Source organism: Dermacentor andersoni, chromosome 1 (genome assembly GCF_023375885.2).
Source record: "Dermacentor andersoni chromosome 1, qqDerAnde1_hic_scaffold, whole genome shotgun sequence".
Lineage (NCBI taxonomy): Eukaryota > Metazoa > Arthropoda > Arachnida > Ixodida > Ixodidae > Dermacentor > Dermacentor andersoni.
This window is the reverse complement of record NC_092814.1, coordinates 265,052,992-265,078,503: the sequence shown is the minus strand read 5'-3', so window position 1 is coordinate 265,078,503 and position 25,512 is coordinate 265,052,992. Positions and strand designations below refer to the sequence as shown.

General features: G+C 43.9%; 1 protein-coding gene and 1 long non-coding RNA gene across 6 annotated transcripts in view; one reads left to right on the top strand and one right to left on the bottom strand.

Annotated features, from left to right (window-relative positions):
* Window positions 1-14,718, top strand: part of LOC126548203 (EEIG family member 2) — a 100,524-nt gene extending 85,806 nt beyond the window's left edge. For 3 of the 5 annotated variants that reach the window (XM_055063087.2, XM_050196350.3, XM_050196346.3), the window contains exon 8: window positions 13,797-14,718. In XM_055063087.2, coding sequence (XP_054919062.1) covers window positions 13,797-13,997 — 201 coding nt within the window. In that variant the 3' untranslated portion in view covers window positions 13,998-14,718. The remainder of the gene's footprint in view (window positions 1-13,796) is intronic. The other 2 variants (XM_050196351.3, XM_050196349.3) reach the window with 1 other exon arrangement.
* Window positions 14,719-16,763: 2,045 nt separating this feature from the next.
* LOC140213348 (uncharacterized) lies at window positions 16,764-23,660 on the bottom strand. The gene is made up of 2 exons (XR_011890302.1): window positions 22,911-23,660; window positions 16,764-22,872 (listed from the first exon to the last, which is right to left on the bottom strand). It is a non-coding gene; the product is annotated as an uncharacterized lncRNA (long non-coding RNA).
* Between the last annotated feature and the right edge of the window lie 1,852 nt (window positions 23,661-25,512).

Below are 25,512 nucleotides of genomic sequence, written 5' to 3'. Positions count from 1 at the left end.
TCACCTCGCTCGTGGAAAGCATAGCACGGCAATGGGAGCACGGATTTTAATCCTGTTTGTTTTGCTGCGATTGGTGAAGTGTGCCTTATGTCAAGACAGTCTCAGATTTACCATTTAGGCTCACCATTTTTTTATTACACAATAATTGGAGCATGATACATTATAAACATAAAGAGAAGGTGCATACTATATCGTTTAGAAGAAGAGCAGAGAAATTTAAAAAGAAATTAAGAGAATCTTGACTTAGACTATACTTCTTAGTAACTATTAAAAACATTTACAGACCCATAACCCATTTTGCTGTCACGCTAGGCTTTCCACGAGCAAGCAACATGTGAGCAATATATAAATAATGATAAAATAAAAACTACTGAAGATATGATTGTGAAACTTTGCAGCTGTCTGTTTGATGCTATTTCGAACCTGTATGCCAAATTTCATCACTCTAAGATAAAAAATGAAAAAGTTAGTTCCGATCCCCTCATCCCCCCTTAAGGGGGGACACTGATATATAAATAATCTTCATTTTCCCATCCATACTAATGAAACTTGTCCGTCTTATCGATATTTTTGCACTGATTTCAAATATGTACTTAGTTTTAGTGTAGCTCAATTAGTTCCTAAGATAATTAACATTTGATTCCCTTTGTTTGCGGTCTCAATTAAAATTAAATGACGCAATAAAAAATTATTTGTAAGGCATGGTTATATAGCATAAGGAGTAAAGATTAATGTGTAGCAAACACTTCTTTAAAGTGACCATTAATAGATACATTACAGCCCATTGAATGTAAGCCCAGAAAATGTTACAACCATGTGGCACAAAATGTAGCAAAAGAATTTATTTCTGAAATGAAAGGTAAGAAATCCACTTGCTATCTTTCATAGAGTACACATTAGACTTCATTCTACAAAAAGACTTTCTAACTGTTCTAGGTGTTGAGATATCGAGGCCTCAATATTGCATGGAGCCAAAAATTTGTGTTTTGAGAAAAATGCAAAACACAAACAGCACAAAATTTAATGAAAATTAACAAATGCTTTGCACATATTTGCACACATACATTCCTTATAACCACCAGGGATGTAGTTTAATTGCCTGCTGCTGTTTAAATGTCATCTCTTCAGTGCCCCTTGAACACAGTCGGCCAAGGAATGACTCACTTCTTCATTACTTCTTCGGCCGCAGGAATTGCTGCAGGGGTCAATTTTTTTTTCCTGTAGTTCTGCCACGTCTTGTTGTGGAGGCCGCGGTTGGAAATGTTCATCACCGAAAACATATCATTAAGTATGTCTGCTGGTCGCCAGTGCACTGGCGACCAAACTAAATTATTACTATTGCATAGTATGCGCTGCCAAAATATTTACAACGAACGAGTTCACCGTCTGAATGCCGCTTACGCGCGGCGAGCTCCGCGCGGACGCGATGTCTCCACAGTTGGACCATGAGAGCGTAAGTTTCACAGCGAGGCCATATTCTCGCTCACCTTTCTTGAACTCAACGTTGCCGCTATCACACGCTGTGCACTTTGTAAACCTCAAAAGCTGGTTTTGCAGCTCCAAATTGATGATCGTGAATGCCGTCTCGTCAAGCGCACTATCGACCATGCCGCTGTCTCGGTTAAAACAATCCGATTTCCGCTTCGTCACTGCCATTGACGCGAGTTCCTGGAGTTTTTCCTCGGTTCGAATCCAGTTCTGCTCCACATCGGAAGGCTGCAGCATCACCGTGTCACAGTGGACGCGGCCGCTGTCGGCTTCGCGAGCTCACGCTCACGCTGGACCCACGCCGTTCTCGCCAGTTTCGATGCCTTGTCCACTCGACGTAGCCTCTACATTGCCCTCGATCTTGGGGAAGTGCGACGACCTTTAAAATTACCAACCATTGATTTCTTCTGCTTTTTGCCGAATTTGTTCAGGGTATGAAACTTTCTCGCAGACCCGGGCATTGTTGCGTTTCTCAGTCACTGCATGCAGTTTTTTAATATGGCGTCTCGGCGCAACGGCGGCGCATGGGCCGGATCTCTTAGCAGACGACACCAGCCACCTCCGCCAATCGGGTGGCGCGTTCTTCTCACGTGGGCTCGTTCAGCAGATGTCCAGTCCAGCGTGTGCTTTTCTTTATTGATTGCTTTTGCGCCATCCAATGGTTGAAACTGAGCGTCGGTGGCGGGAAACTTAAGCAGGAAGGCAGCTCTTTCAAACAAGACCGAGATGGCGGCGGTAGGCAGCATGAAACGGCAGCTGTGCGATGGGAAGAAAGGGCTGTTTTAGGGTTCATTTTGGCTGGAATTCAGCCAGAACTCATTGCGCAAATTATTTCGCCTTAAATACTGATTCTAGAAATGAGAAACTTGGCAGATAGGTAGGAAAATAGTTCTAGATTTCGAAAATAACACTTCCACAATCTCGATTTTTTTTGCTATCTTTTGGTTTTTAAGACCCGTGTCCCCCCTTAAGAATACCAACTTATGCATTTGTGGTATGAGAAAAAAACCCATATATAACGATATTCCTTGCATATCGGATATAACAATCAAAATTTTGCCTTCTGGGTGGCGTTTTCTATGCAGAATAATCGTGGCATTTGCATTATTAATTTGCACATAAACCAACGTTGTCTATACGGGGCGAAAAGTTTGATTATGCGAGTTGGTATGTGCTGCTATTACCACGCAGTGCGTTCCACCCACGCCCTGATTGCGAAAACCACGGAGAGCATCAAGAGTTGGTGCAGCAGGCCACACGATGGCACCAGCCGCCACGCGTCTGTGTCGAACGCAATCATGCTCCGCGTGTCGAGAGAAGAGGAGAGGGGATAAAAGGGGATAAAAAAAAAATGAAGCGGCACTTGCCCTTTCAGCGCGGAAATGCGCCGTGGAAGCAGGGCCGAAGTAGCGGGCAGCCCAGTTAGTAGAAGACGGTGCCGACGAAGCACAAAGCTATGTCGCTTGAGATGAAGCTGCGAATTTTGTGAGTACAAGCCCACACAGGAGCACCGCAATCATGACGGCTGCAACAAGGGGCCATGCTGATCAATGGAAAAGGCGGGCTTTGTGTACCATCTTCAAGGGGAGTATGGTAGCGCGATTCAAAGACGGGACAAGAGAAGACACAAAGGGACACACACAGCGCTGTGTGTGTCCCTTTGTGTCTTCTCTTGTCCCGTCTTTGAATGTGTGTGTCCCTTTGTGTCTTCTCTTGTCCCGTCTTTGAATTGCGCTACCATACTCCCCTTGAAGATGCATTACCAACAAGCCCACATTGCAACCTTTGTGTACCAGTCTGAAACCCCCATGATAGTGAAACCAACACAACATAAGCTGCTGACTTTACTGAGCTCAGGGAGCACGTCACTACTGACGATGAAACAGGTGGTGCTTCGATGGAGGAGTTTCTCAGTGTAGATAGTGCAGACTCGTTCTGCAGAGAGATATCTGATGGGGCGATCGTTGTCGCGAGTGACGGCTGTGTTGTGCGATGGAGGCGATGACAGCAACTTGATTTCATGCAAGCTAAATTATTGCAGCCAGTATTCGCGCAGCAGCTGGACGCGATGCTCACTGTGGTTGTGGACCTGAGACTCCTACGAAAGCAATGCATGTTTCGGACTATTTCAGCGCGCCTAATGCTTGACACGATGTTTAGAGTCATAAACAAACATCTTACTTTTCACAACCTTTTTTCTACAACACCAATTCTTTATCGTAAGTGGCAAATTTGGTTTTGGAGCTACAAAGGTATGTTCGGCAGCTTTTTTTTTTTTTTTTTTTTTTTATTTACAGCAGTCGGGATATAGCGAAGATTGGTTATAACGATCCGATTTTTCATTCTTCTTGATATCGTTGCAAGTGGACTGCACTGTATCGAGGTTTAAATTTATTACCCATTTTATTTCTGTATTTCTATGAAAACATTTGTCATTGTCACACTTCTGATCATTAGAGATCCTTTGTTTAGCAGATGGAGAACTTTAACTAGGCTTGCATAGTCAGTCGTTCCCGAATGTTTGGTTAGTATAAGTATTCGAATGTGCAGAATAGTTCATTTTCGAATACAAATTGAATATTACACTCTTACTATTCGTATTCAAAGCTTCAAATATTCGGGCGCACCTTGCTAGTTTTCTTATATGAAGAAAGAAAGGAAACTTCTCAGTCTGCATAGTTTCTCTGTTGATTTCTTTGTGTGTATAAGTACACTTTAACTGAACGTTCGGAATGGGTCAAGGTTTTGTTCCCACTGCCTGCCTAGATTACAAGTTGTGCTAGCAGTTTCTCATTTGACACTCAGCTTGCATTTTTTGAACTTTGACTCCTAAGTTTTCTACTGACTACACTACAGAGGCATCCCTTTACGGTTTACTCTTGTGGGGATATGGGAGTGCCAACGGTGATACACCTCGGCACTCTACACACAATGGTTTCCGCACACCTACTCGACTTCTGCAATGTGGCAGGAAAACCTAATTAATTGGACCCTCATTTAATTAGGAAAATCTGATAATTCAGACACGTGCTCTAGTCCCAGCATGTGTATGCATTACATAATATACATTCAGACCTCAATATATCAAAAACGGATATATAGAATTATTGCATATATCGAGCACTTTCTATATCACTTGGAAAATTGCATGCATTTTTTAATTTTTTTTCGAACGGGGTCAGACATAAAATGAATATATCGAACTCCGCCACCCCAGACCATGTGCGCTTTGTTGACAGGCAGCAAGCATTGCCACAACACCCTCGAAGATAGTGGTGGTTTGATGGGCGGTCCCAACTGCTGCGCACTATAGCTGCACACATCAATCGCGCCGAGGGCACCATTTGAACGTTGTGGCATACGCACAAGGCAGCTTGGCTAGTTCGACAACGTCAACGACGCATTGCATTAGCCGCACTGACTCCTCAGTGCCGCGCCTCGCGAGGAATGGCTTCTTATTACTTGCAGGACACGGATTTGGCCTCCACATGGTGACCTTAGGAGTGACTATTTGTAATTGTGAGGTCTGGGACTGATTTATGTGATTTATTTATTTTAAGTGTCGCTACAGTGGAGCAATTGCCAGCAGCAACTGCAAGGCTAATCCCACCAGTAGCCTACAACCACTCAACTCAACTCGGGAATGGCTGTTTGCATCCACAGAGACTCGCGATTGCACGCGCTCACTGGGCTCACTCATCGATGCCTTGGCAGACGCCACTTCAGTGGCTGCTGGACTAAAAAAGAGAAGGTGTGTCCTGCCATGTGCATCGAAAATAGTGTGATCCACCGGGGCGCAGTCAGCCGGGGACTGTTGGCGGGGAGTGGCATAGAAAATGCGTCCTTTTTTTCTATATACTTTTATACTACATACTTTGTTATTGACAGTGTTTCAAATAGCTTCGATTGACGGATGTGGAGATCGCAGTGGAAGTAGCAGCCAAACGAAGGCCCTGCCAAGGTTGATCCCGCAAGTGCCGAGGTTCAGCCCGCAGCTGAGGCTGTAGCTTCTTTGGCCTTTCTATGCCACTACTGCAGTGCAATAGAAGGCACCGGCTGCCAATAAGAAGTAGGCCTCACTGCTGCAGTACTTTCAGCCAAAGAAATAAATACCTTGTGTTACCCTTCAAGTGAGTATTTTTTGCGCCATGATTGGTTCATTGATTGACTTGTACAAGTTTTTGAACCATTTTCTACTTGATAGCTATTTCACGATTACCACGCAGTTCGATATATCGAGATTCAACTGTAGAATGAAAATCTCGTTAATTTGAGCGTATTTTGGCCGCACATTGTTTAATTCGGGCAACTCTCAGAGCTCAGCAAGCACGGAGCGCTGCAAATGTGCGACAGAGTTTGAGTCATCAGTGGAAATCGTACTTGAATGACAGGAACACCAGAATGCTGCGTGCCTATTTGTGCCTTTATAGCCTTTATTCTTGCGTTTACCAGTATGCACGTAACACTGTGCTGGCAGTGTCTTCATAACTTCATAGTCACCATGCATGATCGCGTCAATAGCAAGCACGGTTTTGTTCTCAGTGATTCCGGCAAACAGTCATTTCGTTTTGACTCGGGGGCACGCATCAGCCGCGTGCCTTACGAACTTTGTCGTCGCCGTCCATGATCGTGTCAATAGCGACGGCGGTTTCACACAACGGTTGCATCCACAAATGTTGCAGCAAACAGCAGTTTCATTTTGACTAGGTGCATGTTTGATTAGGTGCGTGGCTGTGCACGCAACATAACAAACACTGTAGAAGCTGTCGCGGATGAAAAGCACCGCCTAAATCGCTATGGATGGACGATCTGTTGATGACCAGCTCATTGTTGAAGAAATCACCAGCAAGTGTGTATGGTCACGATAAGCGTGTTTGGATAAAGACATGCACCATGGCCAGGTTGCAAAAGCAGTCACAAGGCCTTCGCCACTTGCAGGCACTAGTCAGCCATGCGATGACAAGAATTGCAACTTCCTTACTGCTTTTGTGTAAAATAAAAGCTGGATCTGCTGATTAATTCAGTAAATAAAAGCGTGTTGATGTAGTGAGCATTGGTTTGTTTTCTTGATACTCATGATAATTCAACATTCAGTTAATTCGGACATTTCTTACAATCCTGTGAAATCCAAATTAACAGGGTTTTACTGCACCATAAGACACTGGAGCCTCGAATTTCTGCATATAAACGATACCGCATTATAGCCCAAAAAATTGGAGGACGCTTAAGCTTCGCCTTCAAGAGCGGAATGCGATAGCGTTATCGCACCCCATTCGCACCGCCTACTCAAACGATCTACGCAAGCCAAACGTCGCGATCTACGCGAGCCAAACAGCCAGGCCGCGACGCGATCATGGGGTGAGTGGCGCGCCATGTGTCGGGGCAGTGCCATACATTGCGAGGAGGGGGTCTTCTGTGCTTGCCGCTAGATGGCTCTGCGTGTGCGCATAGCGCAGAAGAAATGTAGCGGAAACGTACTTTGCTACTCGTGAAACTGCGACTTCTGTAATTTACATGGTCATAATTACCGATATACACCGCAGTATAACTTTCTACGGCACATTTCTAACCCAACACCACATTCACTAGAGGCGATTTTGTCCCGCTTTGAACGATCGACCTCGTGGCTGAGTGGTAGCGTCTCCGTCTCACACTCCGGAGACCCTGGTTCGATTCCCACCAGCCCATCTTGCAAGATGTTTTTTATTTATGAAGTGCCTTCTGGGATTTATTGCTCACGGCTAACGCCGCTAACACCGATGCCGACGACACCGGCTTTTCAGCGATACGAGCTCCTTAACGCTGTCTCGTTAATATTTTTCAAAGGCTGTGCATGTGCAAAAGGTGTAGACCAAACAGCTGCTGGTGTCCGGGAATTGAATCATACGACTGGGATGTGCAATCTCATTGGTCTGGTGGTTCCTCCATTTTTCAAGTGCCGTACAGCTACTGCGAAGCATTTTATTGACTCTGCACATCAAACCGAAACTTCGGCCACTGACTCCTGACAACACAATGCTGGTTAGGCCTAGCCGGCAGAAGCAATAGGCTTCCATCAATTAGGCAACCCTCACATGCCTGCTAATCAGCACAATGCTGCCGGTTTTTTTTTTTTTTTTTCTTCCTCCATTCCCTGTATGTTGGGTCGCTCTGCGTCTCCTCCGCTTCCTACAAATCGCTCTCCCCTCAGCCGGTGCACATCGATAAGAAGTGCACTCACTGGCTCAGTTGTCTGGGACTTCCCAGTAACTGCATTATAACCAGGATTTCGTCTTGCACGGCTGCACTATAAGCAATATGCATATACATTGAGTTCTATGAGAAGATAAACAGGACTTCGAATTATATCCGGTCCTGCACTGTAAGCAGTTACAGTCGCAGACCGATTTTCCGGACTCCAAAAATTCGGACATGCCCGATTGTTCGGTCAGCTTCGCGGCACCGCCGTTCTCCCCATAGACCATAATGTATAACAACTGCCGAAAGTTCGGACACCTTGCAACCTCTCGTCTGATTTTTCGGACACTCCTTGAGCCAACTCGATCGAGGGCATCATGCACCGACTCTGACCGGCGCATAGTTCGACTTGCTGAACGCCATTTTTTTTTTTTTGAACGGAGCCTCCTTGCTGCCCCACGAAGTGGCGCTACTGGAAATCCCCGCTCATCATCATCGTTTCTGCCTAGTTCGATAGAGTGGCCGTACAGCAGTTCCGGTTTCAGCTTAGTAAGCCATGTCAAGACAATCCAGCAGCTGATTTGTTTCTTTCGCGCACGACGCTGCGAGCAGGCCGCGTTTTTCGTTTGTGCGACTGGTGTCGGCACGGTGGTGTTTGCTTTGTGTGCTGTGTCGAGGTTTCGGTGTTCCAACGCGGTGTACGGAAACATCGCGTCGAGTGTCTAATGGCGCCGACAGTGCCCGCGCAGACTGCGCTGGGGAATGCCGGCAAGTGGGTGCCGGGAGGCCTAAGATTTGTCGCCTTCCGATGTGCTCCCTACTGACGCGGAAAATGTTCTGCCGAGACCTGTGCAGTGGTTGCATTGCGATTCCGGACACCGTCTCATTTGACAGTTTCACAGGTGCTGACACTGCTGTACTGACATGCGCAGAACTCGACGACGGCGAGATCATTCGTCAGGTTTCTGCTGCACCCATTCTCTATGCTGCACCGCAGGACGATGACTCCGAATCGGAAGATGACGCACCATGTGCTACGCTGCCGTCGCATGCGGAGCGTGCACAAGCAGTGACTGTGCTTTCAGCCGCCTATAGTGACCGTGCGACCCTCTCCGAGATTCAGGCTTATCTGATTGCGCGTAAACGGAACAGCGTGCAACGGCGCACTCACGATTTCTTCAAGCCTAATGCCGAGCCCGAATAAGTGCGTGGAAATAAGGGATTTCATTTTTTTTTCTTAATCTGCTTTTTCGGACACCTGTTTATTCGGACATTTCCGCAGTCCCCGTGAGGTCCGAATAAACGGTCGGCGACTGTACTTTATAAGTGGTCTGAGCTGTAATACTTGACAGGCCAGCTAGCTGACTGACAGGCTCCTTGTACAGAGTAAGCTATGTAAACAGAGCTAGAGTGTACTAGAACGGCGGAGTGGGTCCAGCGGACGAATTGGCAAGCACCGAGAGTGATGCGAAAAACTCTGAAATTGCGGCAGCGCTGCTGTTGCCTTATGCTGAACCTCCAGCTGTTTCAGCAGCACCCATTGACTGAGACAAGCTCGTGGGCCCAGTGGCTGTTGTCTACTCAACGCACCGTCGTTGTTGCATCGTTCGTATCGTTTCCATCACTCTTTCTCCTTTTTATTGACTACAGGTCATACAGGACTACAGGAACTAAAATCACTGTTTCCGCCACCGAGTATCAAAATAGATGCAGCAGCGTGAAACGCCTGTCAAAGCTCCATGCTGCTGCGGTAGGGTCTCCGATGCGACAAGCATCCGGCCGGCACATGGGGCCACTCGTTCAGGTGAAGGCGACGATGGTGCCACCAGCTTTTAAATAAAAAAAGCCTCAGTGGGGAGCCCATGCTGGATCCACTCCCCCTATTTAGTACACTCTTAACATATTTCCAACTTACTGGTTAAGGGTACGGGCTGCCACAGCATTTGCTTCAGCAAAAGACTCGGAGACTTCTTCATGCGTGGGAAAGCAAAGCAGTAATGTGCAGACTTCCATGCTTTTCTACAAGCTAGTACAGCAGGATTTCACATGACTTGCCTGATGGTGCCGGTAATGCACTTCCCATGGGCAGTGTCCATATGAGGAAGGTCTTCCCCACTCCAAAACATGTTTGTGCAGCATCACCCACCTGATGCAAGAACTCATGCACTCTTTATAGCACTGTCTACAATGGTTTATGTGAAGATAGTACCTGATAACCAGAGGAATGAAAATAATGTGTCTAGAATTTTTTCATGCATCTTAGGACACTGCTTATTATATTCAAAATTGGTTATGCACGAAGTGTTTTTGAAACAGCACTGAATAATAGACACAAATGTTTTTCGGCAGTGCTTGTATCTGAAGTAGGTTCTGTTTTTGTCGTTTTGCCAGTAATTATTTACATTACACGAACATCTGAACTGTCTGGGTGTTTCCAAGTACACTCACATGTAACATTTTATCTTGCTTCTGTAGCTGAAATAGTGTTCAGGGTTACGGCTCGTAGTACATATTTCAGTGGTGACATTAACTCACTGAAAAATTAACACTTTGTGCCAATTTTGGTTCTGTCTGCTGTTAACGATCCTGAAGGGCAAAAACGTTGATAGCACTAAATCTTCAGCACACAGAACTAATTTGTGTGTGAAAGGGTTATGTGTTACCAGGTGTTACGTTCACAGCATTAGTAAATGCTCAGTAAGCCCACATAAATGACAGGTGCTCTTATGTGTAAGCAAAGCTCTAAATGTTGCATGCAATTTATGATGTGTATTTACCTACACTTACGATAGTGAACAGTATAGCTAGCAGTTGCTGGTTTTAGCATGAAAGTTCGGGTGTAATTCCAATCCACACTACAGTAAAACCTCGTTAAACCGTACCCGCTTAAACAGTAGTTTCGTTTTAAAAGTAGTAAAGTCAAATCCCCAACTCAGCGGCCATTGAACATAATGTGTTTTGTATCCGCATAAACCGTACCAGCTTATTGTGTACGCATCGGTTAAAATGTAGCGTTTCAACTTTTCGTCGCACAAACACGGTGGTGCGCAGTCTCCATCGGGTGGCCCGGCAGAACAACAAGCCTCAGAGATCGGAACAACGGCCTCCAAGCGCCCTGTGAGTTTGTGCGTGAAGCCACATCAACATCAACATCATTTTGACGCCGTGCCAGAGAGCGTAATGGGGTCGTGCAAGCGAGGACTCGCATCGTTCCGCAGCTCGGGTAAAAAAGACGCCGGGTGCTCAGCATAGAAGAAAAAATAGACATCGTCCGTGCTATCGAACGTTACACGAAGAAGTCGGCGCTGGCACGCAACAGGGATCTGCTGTTGACAACAGTGTGTGGCATTTGGAATGCGAAGAAGTTGCTCGGCAGCGCTGCTGCGACTGCGAAGAGATGTCGGCTACGAGGTTCGACTTTTCGCCATCGTTGCCTCTGTTGTTGCCGAAGTGTCGACTAGTGACAATGATGAGGACGACACGGAAAGCGACAGCACGGGCGATTCAGGCCCGACAGTGGTAGAAGCTGCTCGTTACGTCAGCCTCATGAATGCAATCGTTGCGACGAGAACAGGGGCGCGATAACGTAACTATTCCAAACGAAAAGTATTCCAAACTCCGGCACCTGGCAATGAAAAAGGCGCCCCGGGACTTCTGCAGCACTACCGCGTGCATGCATGGAGAAAAAGTAACACCAACGAGGAATCTGCCATGCGAGTGTTTGCCGAGAAGAGGGGGCCGGCTGAAAAGCTGGCACGCAGCTTCACTAAGTTTGAGGCCGCTGTCGTCGTGCTAGGCCGCCGCGGCATCAAACAAAAATAACACTTTTGTCGCGCGAAGTGAATAAATACTGCATGTCTTTTTCCCCTTTCATCGCACTCTCTCTGAGTTCCGTTTTCGACAGGTAAGTGGGCAATATCATGCTAATCCTGTTAGTAATCCTGTTTAGTAAGTACTTTTTCCGAGCTCTGGCCAACTACAGTTTAACGAGGTTTCACTGTACAATAATTTAGAGCATTATATGCCTAGTGAGCTATTTTAATGGAAACAGATTTTTTTTTTAATGGGGCTTAACCACTGTGGTGATGCTTACTTGACTTTTCATTCTTTGAGCACAGTGTACACTAGATGGTCAAGTAGCCGTCGCAATCTATTTGCTACTTAACTAAAATTATCAATTAGCCTTTGATTACTGGTTTTGACACCAACATTCCAGTGGTAGATAGGAGGACGCTGCAAGAGGCAAAATCAATTAACACATTTTAAGAATGCCATCTGTTTTAATGATATTTGTTGACAAAAATTATTTTCCTGGTTTGATACCAAAACTGACGTAAGTGTATGTAGTGTGTAGTGTGTGTGTGGTGTGTGCATGCATGCGCACGTGTGTGTTTCTTGCTTCATTGGAAATCCTTCATGCTTATAGGTGCTTGCACTTCCTCTTGCTATTTCTGTCTCTACCGCTGACTACCCACTGCATTTAAATATGTTTCAAATGAGCATTGTGAGTTTTTTCATTGTATGTAGAGCATGGGGCTGCTTGATGAGGATGTTTTGTTGCACTGTTCAAAGATTAATTCAATCAAAGAAAGAGGTTATGCCATAGGCATAACTGGTAAGCAAGAACTAAATTAAGGTACTTATTTTGTATCTGTATTACAACCTTTGATATGTAGCAGTACATTGTAACTCCTCAGTCGCATACCTCTTAGAACTGCAGGTTCTGATGGCCACTGCTGTCACATCCCCAGGCACAGCTGGGGTTGTTTTTTTGATCTGTCGCTGATATCTCTTTAGGTGCAGTGATGTCACTTTCAAACACATTGATTGTTGGGCTTAAGCGAGGTCATGTGGATATTATGAAAGGAATGGCTAATCTCTTATCAGTGCTGTTCCATGCCAGTCTTATCATCCACTGCTCATGGTCCGCTGATCCCATTGATAACATGGGCGGGGTGTCGCTCTGACCTCTGAGGAATTGTGAAAAGGCATTGGCATCAAAAAAGGCATCGCTGCAAAATCGTGGCCATGATGTGTGGTTCTCAAGTACATTGATCAGATGCCTGCAATTCCAGTGAAGGTGCTGTGCTATAGGTAGAGTTTAGCACCACTTCCTGTTAAATCTGAAAAATACCCCCTCCTCCTCCTGCTCTTTCTTTTCTTTCTTCTTCTTTTTCTTTTTTCCAGCTTTAGCCAAGAAAAGGATCAGTGGAAGCAAATTTACTTGAGAGCGATCGTGTGCACAGTTGCGAGCCTACATGTGCTTAGATCCAAAGAGCCACGCAATGTCAAAGTGGCACATCAGCTTACCACCTGAGCGATGTTTACTGTGTTTTTAATTTCACTTTTGCACCATCATGCAGAAGTGAAATTGTCTCTAAGAGGTATTAATTGAGAAAAATGAGATCTGGCCCTGTGATTCCTTATGGGCATGCAAGCGTACCACCCATTCAGGACTTGTTACCTGCCATGGAGGCTTCGTGGGTATGGCGTTGTGCTGCTAAGCATAAGGTCATTGGTTTGATTCCTGGCCACAGCGGATGCATTTAGATGGTGGCTAAACGCAATAGTCCTTGTGTACCGTGCATTGGGTGCACATTAAAGAATGACAGGTGGTCAAAATTAATCCGGAGTTCCTCACTATGGCTTGCTTCATAATGAAATTGGGGTTTTGGCACATAAAACCCTTGAATATAATCTTCATTTTTAAGGACTCCTTGTTGGAGTCCAGTCTACGAATTATGTGTCTTACTGCTTGTTCAGCAGTCATTCACATCCTAGTGCTTTACAGTACTAATATGCTTGCATGTTAATTTTTTTTTACTGCTCCATCCTGAAGCTTAAGGGAGAAAGAAAGCTTGCACTGGTTGTTTGCATGTTTCTAATTCCCAAGATTTAAACTTATGCAGCACTTTCTTGCACACCCCTTGCACATACATGCCAACAAGAGCAATAAAGCAATGCACTGGTGTCTAGCCTGTTTTCCTTTGGCCCATGGGCACAGCAAGCAGTCCATTTCAATGTGCATAGGTTGTAACTTTGTTGTGATGGCAAAATGTCCATCATAGAAGCGTAACTCAGATACGTATACTTGAAGATTTTTTTTCCCTTCATTTTATCTTTTGTTGCAGAAACAGATCACTGAGGAACATCGCATGGACTCGACACGTGTCAATGCTGACCAGCTCATTGAGGATCTCATCCGCGACACAAACCTCGAGGCAGAGCCTGCCGAGGGACAAGGGCTGCAGCTCTTCATAGGGAAGGATGGAGTACCGGCTCTCAAGACTGGCACTTCGAGCAGCCTCAAAACCACCACCTCATGTGATTGAGCTCTCTCTTTGTGCAGCAGCCTTCTCTGCCCCTGTGTGAGCTGTACGTCTTTCAATGTCTTCATTCTTACTCACTCTCTTGGCCCCTTCCTTTTTCCCGCCCCTTCATACCTGTGAAACCTGCCTTGCTTTATCTCTACTTGGAAATGTGCTTCCAACATTTCCTCACCTTTAGTTTCAGAAACTGGCTTGGTTTCCTTCTTTTTCTGTGTACTTATTTGCTGAATTGGTTTCTCTTTCAAGCACTGTTGGCTTGTTCTGCTCACAACCACCATTGTGACTAGTTTAGTTTCAGCTACTTCCAGTCTGGCAGGAGATTAAAACTGAAATATAGTTTGAAGAAGCGTGACAGGCCACTGCTAATGGAGCAGCATTGGCAGGACTGCTTATGGTTACTTTCCTTATGCATATAACCAGGACACAGCATAGGCTGTTGCTCTTAGAAGTGCCCTTCTTCATTAGCGACCCTCTTGCATTGTCCCCCTTCTGTTTTACTATTTACAGTGGGTTGTCTTGTTCTCTAGAACACTTCTTGGGATTTGCTTTTTTTTCCCTATGAAATCCTATTCACTGAGAGCCTTTTTACTTCACAACTGCAGACACAGCTGGCACAGCCGAGCTTTATACCATGACATGGCAGGGTGTAACAAGAAAAGTGACACATTAACTTTTAGGCCACACAGAAAACTTGAAATGAAAAAAAAAAACAAAAAAAAAACAATCTGTGTGTCTAATTGGCCAGAAGTTGTCCCAAACCTTATATTGCAAGAAAAAAAAGTAAGCCTGACTTTTAAATGTCAAGACAACATATTCTGTAGGGGCTCTTGAGTGCGTGAATAAATTCTAGCAAAATTATTTTAATTGGTAGCTGATCACAGGTAGCCAAATGGAGCAATCTGCTCTGTTTTCACTCCTAACAATCTTTGCATACACAAGTGCTTGTGCCAATGCACAGTGTCTCTACCTAATATTCATTCATCTTTATAACTACAGCAGGGGATAAGAATTAGCTAAAATTGCAGCAGGGTTTAAGAATGTCAGCACTATAGTTAAGTTTAGTATTGTTTTCTTTTCTACATTCATTGAATCACCAAACCTGCTAACAGAAACTTTGGAAAAGAAATGATTGCATCTTAGTGTTGTGCCGAACTTAATTCAGTGACATAGGTTGTCAATTTTTCTTTCTTCCCCCTCCCTTCCTCTTGCATTTTTTCCTGAGGACTTGTTTGTATAAAGTTGAAAAGCACTGAAGCCTTTTATACAGATTTGCAATTTTCCTGCTGTAAACTTAGGCAAACAAGATGAAGTGTGGAGACACATCTCAGGATACTCTCGAGGCCTCTGTATGCAGATTAAGATATTTGACATTTTTCTTGCCCGATGGAAGGAAGCAGGTAGCACCTTCTCATTCTGTGCTCATTTAAGTAGTGCAGATATAGGCTGTTGAGTTTGCAAGTCATATACCCTGTCCTGATTGCATGGCTACACACTGTTGCTGGAAATATGTAATTTTTTTCCCCTCATGCTGGCATCCCCTTTCTTTATTTCCAAGTTTTCTGTAGTTCTTTCTGCTTTCTATGTGAATTCAGCTTCTGAAAGCAAGATACTGTTTTGTAGTGACTTTTAAGTGGTGTTTAACAATTCAGAGAAAAATTGGAGATAATGTTTTAAGACTGCTTAGGCCATACTCCTTGTTTTCTATGTGGCACTTTCTGTTAGTTTCTTTTTTATTAATATTATTATTATTATTATTTACTTTGTGTCTAAGAATGTCTTGTCACTGATGTTTATTCCAAGTCCCTGCAAAGACAGTTGGTAAAAAGTAGCTATGCTGTTAAAGAGTCTGTCTTACAGCTTAGGTGCAGTAACTCTGAATTATGGTTTCCCAATTCTAGCTATTCCTTACATTGCACCCTATATTCCACCTGCTGAATGTGAATTTAGTCTGTGCCTAAAATTCTTTTCTGGTCCATCATTTTGTCTGCTTCTTTTTAATTTAAGGCTGTGGGGCCTTTGAGCAAATTTCACATAATGGTTGGCATGACAGTAAGCATGCATGCTTCTGCACACTTCGAAATGTGCAAGAAAGCAAGTGTGCAGTATTTGTCGTTTCCACATGCTTTTCTACCCAGCCATCGTTTTTATTCTCTACTGTGTGTTTCTTTGTTTTTGTTGGGGGTTACTGCATTTTGTGCAGATAAAAGGATTTGAGTGTACATTATGCTTCAACTTGCATGGTACACAGCACTAATATAAGGCAGTGAAAAAACAATATGGAATGAAAGTTGTTGAATGCATGGACCAAGTGTTATCAGAATGAACGATTGTATTTCGTGCATATATGAATGTGTGCATGTGTAAAATTTCACTGAATGTGTGCGTCTTGTCAAGTAATACCTGTCTCGGTGTTCTGTGTGTTCTGTTCTTGTTGTCCGAATGCATCATGCCTCCATTTGCTAATACCTGCTTATCTTCAAGAACTGCGTTGTGCTATGTTTCGCTGCTTAGCTCCCGCTTTTGCATGGCTGTGAACATTTCCTCCATAGAATGAATGTGCTTTCTCCTTATTTTTAGCAACTGCTTTCCTTTCTTCTTCTCCATCACCTTTGCTTTGCTCAGTTGTTGAGACCAAATGTGTGCCTTCAAGTTGCTTTATATGAATGCTCTAGAATGGTTGTTCTTGAATGGAAGGGCATGCTGAGCCGTCCTCTCGCATCTGCCCAGTGAGCTCTCACGCTAGCTTTTTTTTTTTTTTTGTGAAGAAGCTTTCTTCCTTTTTTCTCGATGCACTTCTCTCTAAAGAAAAGGACATATATTTATGAGTTTGTTTTGTGTAGTGTGTATTTATAGCATTTCTAGCAGCTTAGATGTTGAATATTGTGCTTTGGACATTGGTTTACATTGGCATGTGAGGGAGAACTGGCTTCTTCAAAGGGGTATAACTAGAGCACATTCTTACTTCTTTACCACTGCTGACTAACATGCTGATAAAAATAAAAGCTCAGGGAAATTTCAGACTCGAAAGCAGTAATCTCGATACTTGAGAATCAAGAAAGAAGTAAAGTTACTGCAATCATAAAGGTGAGACAACTGTTGGCTTCTGCTTAAAGACAAAGCTTTTCTTTGTGCTTTAAGAGTTGCAAAATGGAGTTAACAAGACTTGGGGTCCTCTGTATTTTTTAAAGTCTCCCCTCCTCCCGTTTTATATTGGGGATTGTGAGACTGTATGTGGTTTTTGCTCTATTCCTTGTCTTAGAGCTGTAAGAAGCATGACAAGCACCCATTTGATGGAGTGTCAAGTAATATGTGGTAATGCACTTTCTTTGTTTTATTGCTGCAGACATTATCAATTCTCGTTATTACTGCTGAGCTAGCCACAGTTCAAAATGGGTCTCACTTTGCATTAGGTTTGCCACAACCAGCACAATTCTCAGCACGCAGTAGCATAACCTGCTTTCAAGTGATATGCCATTTCTTTAACCATGTCTGGAGCAAGTAGTTCCTTCTTTTCTTTTGTGTGCATGTGTGTATTTTTGGTCAAGAGCAACAAGTGCGTTCTCTTGAAAGAAGTGGAATGTATGTGCCATGAGTGGCGCTGAAGTATAATTTATGCTTCCGTTTTTAATGTGGTGTGTGTCCATTGCAGAATTGAGAATGCCTGCTTTCTCCCTCTTGGTTGTTGGGTTACAGTGCATGGACTGAGTGGTAGAAATGCGAAGGAAATGTGGCCGTGACCGCATGAAGAACCTTCTTTTTGTTTGCTTGTGTTGGGAAAGTTAAATTGTTATTGGATGGCATCCAAAGTACTCCAGTGCATTCGATTTACAGCTGTGTATATAAAAAAACACAAGGCCATGTGTATCGTTTTTAATTTGCATAATCTTGTAGAGTTATTCTCCTTTAACTGAAAAATTGTTGTCAAGCTGACAAGCTGAACATAAAATTATTGGCCTAATGCACAGTGCATTTCCTGGGATTTCTACCTCTCATTAGCAACTGCCCTTCCCATTGAACAGAGAGCATCCCTTGAATGATTTCATGTGTGTGCAGAACTTGGGAGAAACTTCCTGAAGGATGTAATAATTGTGCTAAAATGGAAGCATAGAGCCGGCCTTTTGCTTCCATTTTGCCTTCCCCTTCCTGGCACCTTCCACTGGAATGCATGTGACCTTGCTGTGGCACGAGTGTTGTGTGTGGACCACACATTTGTCAGATAGACACACACTATGCTCAGCTCCTTACTTGTTAGTCAATGCCATTAAATACTGCAGCAAATTAATTTGTCTTGTAGGGCATGTAGCCAGCTTTGTAGCATTGGTGTTCTTTCAACAGAGTTGTGAGTTTGTACATACCAGTGGCTTATTCTTGGGCCACTGGTTGCAGCTTCGGAGTGGCGCAGCAAAACCACCCTTCAGATGCTGTCTGGTGCTGATTACATCGTATGAGCAGCCAGCATCACAGAATGATGCAGGCAAACTGGCACTAGTGAAAGTACGATGTTTAGTTGCAATGTTCTCATAAAATGAACACAAATCAAACAAAGGCTAACTGATGTGCTGAAGCTAATGTAATGAACCTTCCCAGATTTAGCCAGTTGTGTCCCCGCTTTGTTCTTCCACATTAATATCTTACTTGGCAAAAGTGAAATTCTACTTTTCACACTTCAGAATTCATTCTTTTTTTTTTTAAAGCTGATTTACATGCTATTAGGCACTTAGTGGCACAACACTTCATCATGGCACCTTCATTGTTGGTCTTAAACTGATTTCGTATGTAAGCTTCCTGCAACATCACTAAAATTTGAGTGTGGCACACTTAATTGCATGTGTGCATTGAGTGAGTAGTTTGACTTAATGTGCTTAGTTATTAACTTACTAGGTGCCATCAGTTCAGAAAGCCTGCTGTGCTACTCCGAAGGCGGTCAGTAGTCTTTGTGTTATGCGAACAACCAGCTTAAGAACCTGCAGTTTCTAGTCATTCCCATTGCACCTGTGTTGAAGTGTGGTTCGGAAAAGCATAAATGCTGTCTTGTTCTCTCTCTCTCACATTTCTTATCAGCCGCAATTTAAAAAAAAAATAATAATAACCGTTGAAGTAGACTGACGAGATTGTAATGCATTCTTGCGCAAAGTTCTCATCCATGCCACATGTTTCTTCACTTAGCAAAATAATTGCAGTGTTTTTGAAAGTTTAGCAAGTGATTCTTGTAACTGTTTTGTAAATTTTGCGCAACTTGCATGAAAATTCAATACCAAGTAGCCCATTTGTCTCCTCATTAATGTTCCAATGAAGTTGTGTGTTTGCAGTGAAAAAACAAAAAAAAAATGCTTATGTGAGGGCTTGCTTTAGTTATTTAACCATTTCTAAATGCCACTAATGTTGCAGAAACTCAAGAAATCAACTGCCAAGGTGTCTGAAATATCAGCGTTCTTTTAACAGCAGCAAAAATAACCAAGATTTTTGTTATCCCCTTCTTTAAGAACTTCGTAATGTTATAGTAAATGCCATAATTTCCCCAATCCTTCTTTAAAATAGGTTTGTTACTACCTGTGATGTACACTAGCATTTTCAGCTAATCCATAATTATCAGTGCAGTCATTGTTCACCTGTAATATGAGATTTTTTATTTTGTTGCAGCAGGTGTAATGTCGGCTGCTTTTTTTTTTCCTCTAGGCAGTGTGTGGCAGATACTTAGCCACTAGCATTGAATCATAATGAAAAGCTTTGTTTCTGCACATCAGGGTCATTGTAAGATTTGCAATCAAGGAAAGTTTAAGGTGCATTTTATCCCCATTGAAAAGTGAAGATTGTTGTAGTACAAAAGACATTTGGGTAAATGGGCGTATTCGTGAGCAGAGCACAAGTGGAATAATTTGACATTTTTGGATTTTTGCTCTTTTCCCTGCCCCCAAGTTTTTGCCACTTTGTTTTCATGTTTTTCATGAACGTGCATGCCAAATAAATTGACAGTAATCTGTCATGTTGTGTTTTGACCGTTGGGTGCTCACGCAGCTTAAACCAAAGCATGCCAGTCAGCGCGGCATTTCCTTTGGCACTTTGTGTTGTATGCTAAGGCAAAACTTGTTGCATGCATACTATTCAGTGGTATTTCATAACTTTATTCTGTTAGGCAAAGTGGAAGATTTCACTGCTGTATTTTGCCCAGTTTACCTATTAGTTTTCTCCTAGTCTGGTATGGGGATACAGGCAATTAGCAGTAAATGGAGGGCTACAGCAGACTGCCAGCTCAAATTGTAGCCAAAGTCTTTTGGCACTGACTACAGGCTGCTCCAACTGGAGCTTCATTAACCCTTGGTGCTGATTACCAGGCTGGCTTTTACACAGCTTTTGCCTTGCATAGTAATATTTAGTCTTCTGTCTATAGTGTACTTTTGGCATCTGCACTAATATGTTTTCTTTCTTTCTCGCAGCAGTGTCAAATAACATTCATAAACTAGTAATCTGAAGGTTTTAGTTCGCATTTGTTCTAGCTGAATACCTCAAAATATTATGTCATCTACTTTAAGGGGTTGACATTGTCTAGTGAGCATTCCCCTACCTGAAGACATGACCAACTTACTTCACAGGTGCCACTAAGACAAGCAGTGGACATATAGTGCTCTGATAGGCGTGAGCAATGATTCACATGAGAATCTCGGTGATACGAATCTCTTGGGCGGGCGAAAAAAAAAAAATTATCACCCAGAGCGTAAAAAAAAAAGTGAGGGAAAAAAACTGGAGAAGCTGCAATAAAATTACCAACTGGTCAAAAAAATTTTTTTTTCTGCAATCCTGGGGCTTTCCTTTGTCACATGGTGAAATAATGCGAATGCTGAGCTGGATGTACGAAAATTGCACTTAAAGTGCGTTTTTCTGTCTTCTTTTTTTCTTCTTTTAAGAAAGGGCGTCTGCAGGTGTCGTGCCGCTGACCGCGCAGCTTTCCGTTCACGCAGCACCGCCGTCTTCGTATCGCCCTAAGTACGAGAGGTTGGAACTTCAGGCAGCCGCAGTAGTGTATTTCTCTGTACACAAATAAAAGTAAAAGCGAGCGCGAAAAAGGAAAAAACAAAAAAGCGTCGCGATTCGTTGCTGCAGTCGCGTGGTGCGCAGGAAGCGCTCCCATTGGCTTACACGAACTTGAATGACTCGCATGCTTGTTTCGTGCACGTTTTGGCAGCAGCGACCTTCACACGCTACGCGTGTACCGAGGCTGACATCTGAAGATCCGCCTGGTTATCTCAAGTTTCTTTTGTTGTTGCATCTTAGCTGCTGCCTGATGGTGATAAGGACATGATTTGCGCAAGGGAATTTTTGCGGCGGTGAAGCTACTTCGTATCGTGCGACCTGACTGCTGCAAAGGTAGCAAAGTTTCAAATTGTCATCGGCCACCGAAGACAGCGGAAAGCGTGGGATACAGAGATAAGGTTACCCATCGAAGCAAATGCCTCTGATCTTGCTGACGCGGCAAGACTAGGTTGCGTGCTATCGGGAACCAGCACTGGCCAGGAGGCACTATGACAGCTTTAGCGGGCAACTAAAATATGCTGACACCGTCCGGTAGGAAGGCTATGAAGATTGTACGGCATATTTAACGATAACGGACGCGCGCCTATATCAACATTTGTTTTGCCCAAGGATATTGAAGAAACACTGGTGGAGTGGAAACGATGTCCCAAAGGTGGAGCCGCACAGGAGGGGGACGATAAAACTATAAATAAACAATAAAAAATGGTGAAGCGCTTTTCGCGCACTTTCCACGAGTTAATCAACCTCCTTGGTTAATCGGCTTATTTTACTAGACAGATACTTATTTACGTATATCTATGTATTACTGGTTTTAGTGTGAAATCTGAATATCCTGGCATACTGTATTGGGAAGAACGTCATGAATATTCAGAAGAAGTTATTTTCGTTGGGAACAACCAGCTTTTATTTTCTAATTAGCCTAGCATTACAATAACAGTCAAAACACTTAATCTCTTAGCGGAGATCACCCAACAAGGCCCTATTTCAGGTGAAGGAGGGGCAAGCATTGGCTTCACCTTACTTTGTAAGAAGCTACGAGAGCTTCCACTCCAGCAGCTTTGAACTCCTTTGCCGGGTGTGTTGAGCGCATGTGCTGCTACGCCCTCGCACGTAGGTTCCCTGTCATGTGAGGAGCCGTGAAAAGTGCGTCTCGAGACGATTGGTGAATTTGCTGGCACGAAATAACGGTATGTGCTACTGAAAACTGTCCACCGCTCGCCAGGCTGAGTTAGGGTGCTGCTGTTGGCACGCAAAACTTGAGCACTGGTTGCCTCTTGCCGGCTCCTGATAAAGTTGCAAGGCGTTTGAAAACAACTGACTTCACGATACTGCAAAAAGAAAGCGAAGGATTGCATAGAAATGTAAACAAACTCGCTGGCAAAGGACTACTGTCCCAGCAGGCTGTAGGTGCATAAGGCTTTCTTGCAATGATAAAGTTCAATTTTTTTTAGGTTTACTGCGCAGTTAAAAAAAAAAAAAGAAAGGTGCTTTATAACACGCATGGATTTATAAACATTGCAGGGTATGGGGCGAGAGATAGCGTCCGCACACTCGCTGAGGCGGAGTCAAGGCGACGTGACGTAGGTCACCCTTTCAACAAGAATGTGACAGGCGCATCGGCGCGGCCGCTCTGCCGGCTCTGCAAGCCAGTGCCTGGCGCTACCGGTGTGCGAACGCCTGCTTGTCAGGGATCATGCAGCGACTCTGTTGTTGGTACAATTACTGCGGTGCGAAAAGCGGTTCGCAACATCTGAAATTTAGCATGCTATAAGCTAATTGACTTGGGACTTTCGAAAAAATTCGTATCGGGCGTGATCGTATCATCGAGATTCGACTTATTTGCAAACACCTCTAGCAGTATTTTTAAAAAGTTGACAATTTCAAGACTTGTCACACTGGCATTTCACATGTATCCAAAATGGGAACACGAAAGAGGAAGGTTGTGCTGTTCTTAGTCAAGAAGCAGAATGGTTCAGCATGCATTTTTCAAGTTTGCCACATCACAAACATGGTGCCAAAAAACGGATGTGCGGGGGTGGGAAAGAACACCTATTTTTTTGACCAGCTGTTACTACTGCAATTTTTTATATCGCTTCGACAAAACTTTTAAAATGCAGTGTTTTTGTCAGATGGAGCTACACTGTTGTGCCGATTTTCAAAAGTTAAACTTTATACAAAAGAAAAAAATTGTCAAAAATTGAGAGGTTCATTGGTTGTATGGATGTTGCACGTTTTGACTAACTGAATAAACTGAGTATTACTGTGATGCCCTGTGTTTTGTGTTATTGGGGGAATTAAAAATGTGGAAAGCAAGAATGTTCACCTCCTATTCAAACTGACCCAATCGATTAAAATTTAAATGGTTTATGAAACCCTATTTGTTTTCTACCTGGGATCAGTTGAAAGTGGCTCCAGTTGTAAATGGTACCAACAGGTGTGATTTACAGGTTCTAGTAGTGACTTCCTATTAGGTACCAGCAGTTTAGACCCAGAGGGTGTCATGAAACTGGATGCAGTTTACGACTGCAAATGCTTTTTCATTATTAAACGAAGCAGTTTGTATAAGTGGTCCGACTTCATTTGCTTGTTCCTGCCTAAGTGGCTTATGAACCACATTTATGGTTCTAGCTGGGACTGGTTGCAACTGTTTCCACTTGCAAGTACTATGTATTTTGGTTTAAAATACTTGTTCTAGTTGTACTCACATTTACGGTTCTAGTTGGGACTGGTTGCAACTGTTTCCACTTGCAAGTACTATGTATTTTGGTTTAAAATACTTGGTCCAGTTGTAGTCACATTTGTGGTTCTAGCTGGGACTGGTTGCAACTGTTTCCACTTGCAAGTACTATGTATTTTGGTTTAATATACTTGTTCCAGTTGTACTCACATTTACGGTTCTAGCTGGGACTGGTTGCAACTGTTTCCACTTGCAAGTACTATGTATTTTGGTTTAAAATGTTCCAGTTCTACTCACATTTACGGTTCTAGCTGGGACTGGTTGCAGCTGTTTCCACTTGCAAGTACTATGTATTTTGGTTTAAGATACTTGTTCCAGTTGGGACTCGCCTGCTGTTGTCGGCCATGATCGGTGAACTGTTCAATTACAAAGTGTAACCAACCACAAGTAATGCACTATCCTGTTTGCGGTTTAAATTTCCTTATATTCATGGGTACGGAAAAGTTGCGTAGATTTTTTATCCAGCAGTGTTTTACAATATGGCTCTGAAATGGAGGACAAAAGTAATTTTGGCAGAACACCACTCCTGTTTGCATACGCACTCTGTAGCCCAAATGACAGGCCGCCCTGGCTCACTTGGGCTGCACTGGCATGCTTTGGTGCGATTCCACACCAATAATGCAACGCTAGTATTCACCAAGAGCAACACATACTCGGCTGTCCACCGTACCGCGCCACGTTGAAGCCGCTGTGGTAAACCTAGAATTAAACGGTGCTGTTTATTCTAGAAAACTGGTCTGTACAACTTTTTTAGTGGTGTTGGTCAGAACAGCCTACTGCACCGACAGATTTTATTGTCAAAACCATCTTTTCGCACATCCGTGATGCGGCCATGAAGTGTGTGGTGGAAAGATATGCAGTGGGCTTAGCTAGCTGGGCCCCTCGCCAGGTCTGGCCATTTTGAGCTGACAAGCGCAGAGAATACATTGCGCGATAACGATCGTGTCTGCAAAGTATTACATCGGGACGCACTGCGGAAAGATCTGAAATGTCAAACCGAACGTCACTTTTCCTTGTCGTGGCCGCCACGCTCAAAGCCGGACGGTGACGTAGTCGTGCCCCAGCGCCTACGTAGGCGTGTCCGCAGTGTGACGTCGCTCGTGGTGACACGTGACTTCGAGAATTATTTAAGACATCTTATTTGTGCGATCTGTTGCTTGAATTGACGAATTAAAGTTTAGAGAAATAATAAAACAAACGCAATGTATGCGTGTTTTTTGTTTTGCTTCGCACCGAAGCAAGAGAGATGTACTTCCGCTTCGTCTGCTTCCCATGGTCGTGCGGTCATGTGCGCAGGTACGGAAACTATGCCATTTTCTACCGTGTTCTAGCGCGTAATCATGCTCTGCAATCCGCTTGTTCTGCCTCAGTATTCGTGTAGCACTGCATTATGCCGCTAGTCATGTTCCCTTGTGCACAGCGCGCAAAATTGTGCGCTGCGCGAACGAGACAACAGCTCGCGCGCGACGCCGTCGGCGGAAGTGCGTAGCGCCGAAAAAAAGCGAGGAGCAAAAAATGAAGGCGGGGCCTGTGACGTATGCGTCACGTGATCCTCGAGGTCCGGTAGGCGGGAGCGCAGGGAAGGAATTTCGTTTGCCTAGGCTAGACGAGGCGTGTGAAGAGAGCGTCTTGCTTGGCAGTGGAGCCCGCCTGCTGAAATCATGGGTTCGCGGCACTGAAGTATTTTTATCTCGGCTATTAATGAGCAGATTTGAAAAAAATTTTGCGGCAGAACGCTCCCTAGGTGATATG